The sequence below is a fragment of the Laccaria bicolor genome, genomic scaffold (genome assembly GCF_000143565.1).
Source record: "Laccaria bicolor S238N-H82 LACBIscaffold_1 genomic scaffold, whole genome shotgun sequence".
NCBI classification, from domain to species: Eukaryota; Fungi; Basidiomycota; class Agaricomycetes; order Agaricales; family Hydnangiaceae; genus Laccaria; species Laccaria bicolor.
In genome coordinates, this window is record NW_001889872.1 from 2396306 (window position 1) to 2405436 (window position 9131).

General features: G+C 44.7%; 1 protein-coding gene across 1 annotated transcript; it reads left to right on the forward strand.

Moving 5' to 3' along the window:
• Positions 1–6683: 6683 nt before the first annotated feature.
• LACBIDRAFT_301618 (uncharacterized protein) lies at positions 6684–8667 on the forward strand (the record flags this gene model as incomplete). The annotated part of the gene is made up of 5 exons (XM_001873543.1): positions 6684–6699; positions 6751–6801; positions 6851–6886; positions 8456–8511; positions 8569–8667. The coding sequence occupies 5 exons, from the start codon at positions 6684–6686 to the stop codon at positions 8587–8589; spliced, it is 180 nt and encodes a 59-aa protein (XP_001873578.1). The 3' UTR covers positions 8590–8667.
• Positions 8668–9131: the final 464 nt, after the last annotated feature.

The window sequence follows — 9131 nt, forward strand, 5'->3', positions numbered from 1 at the left end:
AGCTTCAATCCAAATTAGGAAGTAAACTCTGAAAAGTCGCTTCGTTTGAATGAAGCGCTCTCGGTCAAATGAAGGCGTGCAAGTCTAATTTTGAATACAAGGACTAATATCGAGTATACCTTCCCTTTGCAAGTCCAAGAGCTGCCACGCGTTGGGGCATGCTGTGGTAAAGCGAGAACAAGTAACTATCCTCCATTTCTGCCCATGTATCCACCAAGGCCTGCCAAAGCTGAACTTTATGGTTGGGTATTGTGGGCGTTGGCGAAGTCTAATGTCGAGCTGAGACCAGACATGTTCCATTGGGTTCATATCTGGACTGTTAGGTGGCCATGGAAGTGTCTTGATTCCGTTACGTGTCAGCCATGTTGTCGTGTACTTGGATCTGTGCTTGGGATCATTGTCTTGCTGGAAAATCATTCCCTTTTTTTGAATCTCCAGCGTCTTTAGGGTACCGAGGAGTGACTCATCCAGTATCTCACAAAACTGGACACTATCCATGATCCCTTCGACAAGATGGAGCTCACCATACCCCTTCGATGTGATACATCCCCAAACCATGAGGCTGCCCCCTCCATGTTTGACTTCTGTCCTCACATTCTTCACATCAAACTCTTCTCCAACTCCCCTCCTCCACCACTGAAGCCCATCTGACCCAAATAAATTGAACTTCTTCTCATCCGAAAAGACTACAGATAGCCAGTCTTTTTCGGTCCAGTTCTGATGGAGTAAATACCATGCCAGTTGCTTCTTAATGTGAGTTGGTGTGAGGAAATAGCGTCGGCGACGACGGCGGCCATGTAGGCCTTCACGGATGAGGACGTTGCACACAGTCCGGACAGAGAGGGTTGGGAACAGGTCACGTTGTAGCTTGGATGTGTCAGGATATACCCCCATCCGAATCTTCCGAATGGCAAGGCGTGTGTCGCGCTTGGATAACTTTCTGGGACGACCTGGACGTGGTGGGGTATAGTAAAAGTTGTGGCTCTCGTGGTATTTGTTGAACGTGCGGCAGACTGTGTCCTCGCTGAGACTGAGTTCTTGGGCAATGTCCTTAATGGGGACATTCCGCTCTCGCAGGCAGACGATCCGTGCCTGCTTTGTTGGTGTGGCTTTAGTCATAGACTTTCTGCGAGTTTGGATGGAAATGATGTGGTTTCGAGGAAGTGTTGTCGTGCTGTGCCACGATTCTCAAATTTGATGAGGTAATATTACAGTCTATTTTTGGGCACTCAGGAACAAACTCTCTGTAACTTTTCTCCTCGTTTGAGGAACCACACAACATTATGGTGTCTTATGCAGAAGAACCTCCTCATTAACTTGAGAACAAAAAAGGTGTTTATTTACCCCCATAAATTAATAATCTAGCCTCATCTTTTTGGTAAATCGTGACCCGCAGTATTTTTTGCCGGCACTTTAGTTAGGTGAGGCCTTATGGAATCATGCGAGCAAGGCATGTTGATCTGTGGGTAGGTGAAGCCTTGGGAGCTGTTTGTTACCATGCAGAGGTAGTTAGGCAAGGCCTGGTGGAGACTACCAAACAATGGCATGAAACAATCCCAGAAGAATGCGTATAGTACATATAGTGCATTTACAGCTGTTTGCATAATTCCGTGAACACCGAGATTTTATTTTCCAGCATGACATGACATCTCACCTATTACTAAGCATTGTCCATCTCTCTTAACTCTTCACCGTCCTCAACGTTGCCACACTATGAAGCTCTTATTGTCTATTCCAGTGCTATCTGTAACTCACCAAGAACCCACCAGAATGGATCCTACTCTCCCTGCCAGATCTTTGAGCTGGATGTGAATCCTGGTTCCGTGCATGGTGTTCCATAAGCTTATTGTTCTCCCAAAGCTCGCTCCCCCCTCACTTGTACGGAATCCCTGAACAGAATTCCTGGTGGCCCTATCATCTTGCCTCAGTCTCAATCCCAGCAAATCATCAATGTTTGAGGGCCTAACAGTCTGTTTACTGAATATATTGTTGACTTGCCCATGTGCTCGGTAGTTACACATTTAAAGTTTAGATATAAGTCCTACAGAGCAATCTACCCTATCACAAATTCCTCAATACATCGATAAGCCTTCCTCGAAATACCAGTCATCTGACAGTGAGTCATGATCATTGTGCAAGTAGAAATGATCCCTTTTTAGGTAACTATGTCACGTCACACCAGGAAAACAAAATCTGCATGTTCACGGAATTATGCAAATGGCTGTAAGCAGAGTACAAAGAGAGTTGGCAAAGCCATGATAGGGGAAGGGGAAATTAGAGAGAGGATAAAAATCCATGATTGGTAATGTGAGGTCTCAAAAGGGAAGACCTCTATCAGAACATTAATAATGCGGGCAAGAATGAAAGGCAAGATGACTGAAAATAAGAATGTAGGTTGGACAGTTGGCAAAGCCAGAATTAGTAAAAGAAAGAATTCTGTGATGGTAGTTTGGCATGATGAATGAGAGGATGGGAAGGATGGAAAAACAGATGCAGAATATGCAAGAGATGTTAAAAATAATGATTGATAATGTGAGGTCTCAAAAGGAAAGACCTCTATCAGAACATTATAAATGAGTGGAATGCATGCAAGAATGAAAAGCAAGAAAAATAAGAATGTAATCAGAGAGTTGACAAAGCCAGAATCAGTGAAGGAAGAGTTCTGTGATGGTGGTGTGGCATGATGAATCAGAGGATGGTAAAGATGGAAAGGCAGATGCAGAATATGCAAGAGAGGTTAAGAGTAGTGATTGGTGATATGAGGTCTCAAAGGGAAGCTCTTTGTTGCAAGATTTGGAAGAGAAAGAAAAGAACGCTTTAGGCACAGTAAGGGAGAACAAAGCAGATGAAAGGAGAACAATTAAAGAAAAGAAGAGGCAATGAGAAGATATGGTGAGAGTAGTAGAGAGGGTGAAAGTGAGGATAATAAAAGGAGAATGCAGTGGAAATTCTTGATCAAAGATATCAGGGTGTGAAAGGTGTAAGGGTGGGGAACAGGTTGTGAAAGACCACAATTTGATAGAAGAAGAATGGATGGAATAGAAGCAGGATGATGGAAATAATGGCAAAAGAGTTGGAAAGGCATAGCTGTTTTCTGGTTGCAGTTCTTCCATTCTCTTGGCTGCTGCAAACTGAAGAAGGCATCTGTTGAAATTGACTCAGCAAGCGCGTGTGATCAAGGCAAGGTGGGGAATAATATTCCGGTTGTCTCTGGGTGACAGAGGCAAACAGATGGGTAACTACAGTACAAGACTTTGTATATATATTGTAGACTACAAAATATAAGGGGATAAATGCAAAACACCCCTAAGAATGCACGGAAACAATCAATGGAAGAAATGTACCTGAAATCAAGTGAAATCCGAAGATGGGGCGCATTGTGCATGCTCATAAAGCTCCCAAAATTCCAACACACTCCCTCGAGCAAAGCAATGTGCCCAAGAGCAACAAGGGCACTCCCTGAAACTGAGGAGTCTCCGAAAAATGCGAAATATAAAACAAAATGGGAGGCACTCCCTCAAACCAATAAATCTCCTGATCTCCAACATCCAGACAATGGCCCATGCCTAAAAAGGCTCCAACAAGTGAATGTAGGTGATGGGAACGGCGACGAGCAAGGGGGGAAGCAATTAAAAAAAAACAAATCCGGGATCGGTGAGCATAGGCAGCTGCAGAAATCGGCTTGAGCAATCAAAACAGGCGGCGGTCAGCGTCATCGACAAGGGTAATCGAATGCACATGGTGTGGTGTCGACATCTGAAATAAAAACTCCTCCGTACATCCTTCAAATCCTTTCCAACTCCTCTTACTCCTTCAAAATGTGCCTCCAAGCCTGAAGACTTCAAACGTGCGCCAATTTCAATGGCGGCTTTCCTTCCTCATGATTGTGGCTTTGACAGTGGCAAAACAGTGTGCCAATCTTGATGGCAGCTTTTCTTCTTCGTCATGGCAGCTGATCATCAACAGCGCCAAATACTAGTAGTGCACCGATCTCGATGGCAGCTTCCTTCTGCAAGTTTAGGGGCATTGCAGCCCTCTTCTGCAGGTTTCATGTCTGTGCAGACATCTTCTGCCTCGGAAATGCACACGAGGACTTTCTTCAGCCTCCAGCGCCAAGCGCGAGGACTTCAACAGGTGCGCTCTGAGCAAGCAGCTTTGCTTCGGCGCTTCAGAATCAGCGCGTGACTGTCAGAGAGTGACGGCGAGTGACATCAAGTGCTGAGCCTTCAACTGCGGCGAAATGAGAGAACGAGGGAACGAAAGCAGAAAGCGACGTGACTGGGGTGTATGTGAGACTGACCCACCCCAAGAGGACAGGAATCCGTTTGTGTTGAAATCGACTCAGCAAGCACATGTGATCAAGGCAAGGTGGGGAATAATATTCCGGTTGTCTCTGGGTGACAGAGGCAAACATATGGGTAACTACAGTACAAGACTTTGTATATATATTGTAGACTACAAAATATAAGGGGATAAATGCAAAACACCCCTAAGAATGCACGGAAACAATCAATGGAAGAAATGTACCTGAAATCAAGTGAAATCTGAAGATGGGGCGCATTGTACATGCTCATAAAGCTCCTGAAATTCCAACAGCATCTCATTTAGTCATCGAGTGTTGTGGCTGCTGAAATTGTAGAGACAGATGTTGCTCTGAAAGATGAGCAGCTATGAGACTGAGAAGGAAGGAGGGCACAGAGAGCAGAGAAGGAAGGGGGAATATGGCAAGCTGTGAAATGTGAGCAGTAAAGGAGAAACAGGATGATAAAAAGATGCAATGAGCAAGTATGGAGACACATAATGAAAGGGGCACATGACAAATGATGGCAAAATCACAGGAGGGTAATGATGAGCATGATGAGAATGGAGATGAAGATGGCGACAATGTGCAAAGACGAGATGGCAGTTAGCCAAACAGAGCTTATCATCCATGACATGGTGGATGATCCCCTCATCTCCTTGTCGTCTGAAAAATTCGAGAGCATCTCATGACGATATCTTTTTCGTGAAGGAAACCTAGTAGGTCCACAACAACGACAACCATGTTCAGGAGCTTTGAGCATGTGAAATGGGTACTTGTCGTCATCAATGTCAATCCTAGAAGACAATGTGATTGAGATCTAAACAGCGAGTAAGTGAACAGTGACATAGCTGGATTTTTGTTCGAGATCCTATGTCTGAAAAGTTATCTCCTTCGCTCTCTTCATCTCATTCTTTCACCTGAGATCTCCATATATTTCAGAATCTGAAGTTGAAAATCGACAGAGTGGGGCTGAAGCTAAACTCAGAATTCACAGTAGCAGGAGTGAAATGCACCTCCGAGGCTGAAGTTGACGTCGAATAATCCAGAGGGGAACAACACCCATAACATGCAGGATACACCCCTGCAATGGTCTGATGGACAAATGTGCTCTGTGTCGACCTACATCTCATTAGCATTTCCAAAAGATTATGTCATCTTGTGTGGGATAGTGTCCAAGTCAAAGACGTCGATTCTAACAGTGGAGGGAGGACTTCGCCTGAGGATGTAGTGTCTCTAAATCATGCGGCATGCCCAACGACTACTCATTGATGGGTCAGGAGAGAGCGGGATTACCTTCGGCTTTGGCGCCTTGTAGTCATTTGTGAACCCAAAGTCGTCCTTGGGCAAGTAAACCTGCTGCCAAGGTTTGGGTGTTTCCATGCGAGACCTTTCCACCCTGCCTTGTCGGGGTGAACCAACCTGAGTTTGCACAGTGCCATAGCTGGAGAGATTGGACATGACGGAAGCAATGGACGGACATTGGTTGTGCCCTGGACCTGAGTTTGTTGGTGTTGTGGTGTCAGGTCATGGACCTCTTGGTGTTGGGGAAGCTTGAGATGCATTTCCATTGTGTATTTTCGAAGTGAATCCAGCTGACCCAGGGGACACCAAATGCAAATTGGCCACGGAGTCTCTGACAGAATACTCAGAGGGAATCGAGGACCTGCATTGATCTGGGCTTGACAAAGACAAGATGTCAGCATGGCGGTTGTGTGAAATGAAGAGGTGGATTTTATGACATCCGAGGTAGAAAGAAGGCAAGGATGCTGGTGAGGTCGCTATGTAAACTCAGATGTGGGAGTGAGATCTGAAGAGGGCGAGAGAGGATGAAGAAGGAGGGTAAAAGGATGAGATATAGATGGTGAGAAAGATGAGTAAAGTATTGATGAAAAAGCTGCTCAACAATTGAGCAGGGCAAGGTGGCAGGTTGGGATTGCTTGTGGTTGTCAAAGCTGAGGAAGAATGACATCTCAGCTGACCTCGCATGACATATACTACCTCTGACTCAGCATTCGCTCGACCCTCATCTGGAACAGCGTTTTGGCCGGGTAATTTCATTGTAATTATGTAGTCGTACATAAGTTCTTGAATTTATCTAGAGCTACCTAGGTGTAGTAGTCTTGGGTAGACCTGTAGCTACCTGTAGATTCATACTCATCATAGAATATCAGGCTTGGTGGCAACTTGGCGGATGATCTGTACCTTGAATGATGCGAATGGCGTTATCCAGTGACAAAAACAGGCCGTGGGATACTGATGGCTGACCGCACTTCTCCGTGCTTTTTACAATTGAAGCGTTCTCCAAGTCCTTTTACCTTCTTCTTCTCTCCTTCACAAACACTCAAAGGTCAGCCGTTGATAGGCCTTGCCCCCAATCACCATGCACATTCCCACTGGTAAGCTCCACTATTCATGCAACACCACCTGTATAATGCTAATGTGGACAGCCTATGGACAGCAAGCAGGTCCTTGGTCGTTTGCTCCCCACATTCCCTCTGGTGAGCCAACCAACACCTTGTTGCATAAACCTTACTAACGGCACATTAGGTACAGTAGTTTCTATGGACCAACAAAACCACGGCAGTAAGCTTCACCATTTCTTCTGTTTGTTGAGTGTGTGCTAACATGTTTACACTCAACAGTGTCGCTATCACGGTTTGGTTCAAGTTTCAGTAGGGCATCACAACTATTTGCGCAATGCTGGGGAATGTCAACGATCACACAGTGCCGGGGTGCCATCTTTTTGACTGCACATCAACATCATCCCCTGCTCCTTCCAGTGTGCAGTGGCCGACACACTTTGGATGTTTATATGGATACTTGTAGTCTACATTTATGTTGGCATGTACAGTAGCACTGCTGCAATATATTTTTCTGCATACATTTCAGATATTTTTTGGCATTTTTGGCCTGACACTGGAAAGCTCCTTGATCATGTGATAGATCAGATGTGAATCACTGTTGAGATTTGGTTGATTGGTAGGCCGCATAGAGCCTGGTAGACTGGCTAGGAACTGTCTACCCGAACTACCATAAAAAGGCGAAATTACAGTGCTTTACATAGGAGGAGGCTATCAACAGGCCTACCGATCACTATACGTCTACATAGGTCTATGTAGACAATGTTCTGTTTCCAGATGCTAGCACTGAGCTGAGGAACGGCATGGAAGCCTGTACATTCCAGTGCTGCTAGTGTTTAAAGGTTCAGTTCAGTCCGGTTTTTTGCCCCGAAAACGCGCAACCGTGGACCGCAACCGGTCCAGGACCGACCCAGATATTGAGGGAACCGAACCGAACCACCTAGGACCGGTCTTTTGCGGTCCATGATACCGGTTCAGACCGATCCAGACTGGTTTTTTTGCATATAATTTATTATACCAATATAAACCATTTGTATCTCAACCATTATTACTCTGAAAAATAAACGGGTTATATAAAATAGTAAAGCATATAAATACCTGTCATTCTACCAATTTTCAAGAGATTTAATGAAGATTTGACATAGCTATGACTGAAACCGAATTACATCTCATAGAGACTCGCGTAAAATATGGATTTGGTTATATCTTTCTCAATTCTTAACCGTTTTTGATGAAACAAAAACCCAATAAAAGGCAATAAACGTGGTTACAAGGCTATGTAACGCACGTGACCGTTTAACCGGTTGCAACCGATTAAAACCGGTCTTTGAACGGTTTTAAAAGATTTTCGAAATGAGGCAACCGGCAACCGGACCAACCCCAAATTGGGGCAACTGCAACCGAAAAAAAGACCGGACCATGGTCCGGTTCAGTTCGGTCCACCGGTTTTTTGCGGTCCTATGGACTGAACCTTTAAACACTAAGTGCTGCCAATGACTCTGAATTTTGAAGAGAACAGAGCCATGTGGGTGCTGAATTCTGAATGGCAAGGCCATTCAGAAAGACCTTGACCTTGTGCAGAGGCCTCAAAATTGCTCCTTACCCTTGGAACCCACAATTATGCCAACCTTTCACTTCTGTACCATTGTCTACCACATTTTTTTTTTGGGGGGGGGGGGGGAGGGTTGCCTATCAGACCAAAGTAACACGTAACACCTGGGTTGTTGCTGAAAAAAATCCTTCAGGGTGTGTAATGCTCCATCCGCTGTTGCCACCATACAGTTTGGTACAGTATGTGGGAATCACGCGGCCCTCGCTGACTTTGCCTTTCGGAAACGGCTATGTTGTGTATGCACAGTTAGTAGTGGTCTGTGGTTATCTGTGCTTGACCCCTCTTTCCATTAGAACATGCACGTGGTGCAGTGATGCGACATGTTGTACATCGTACCAGATGATCCCAACAACAAGCTTTTTATTGTTTGGTCACTGGCTCCAAAATCATTCTGTTACGGTAAGTGGGCCAATTCTCATGACATGAGAAGGCTCAATCTGAATAGGAAGCACAACCTATTTTACTGACGAACACATGGAGGGACACTATGTCGGAAATTTCCCTGGCACCTAATAAGGGTTATTAGGCCCCCAAGGCACCCCCAACCTAATAATGGCTTACGATGTTGCAGTTAATTTATTAAGTTTTGGGTTAACTTAATAAGATCACCTGATAAGGTTATCCAAATGATAATTAGTCATGGTCTAGATTTAACAATGTTACGTGGCAAATTAAAATGCAACAAGTAGGGATTGAACCAAAAACCTCAGGGCTCATACAATCTTCATGTGAAGACTACAAATTTGTAGTCACAAAATACCACTACACTACAAAGGCATATAAGAAACTTCCCAAGGCCCGTCATATATCTAGTATTTAAGTCTACCTTACATCACCATTATCTTTACTCTCTGTA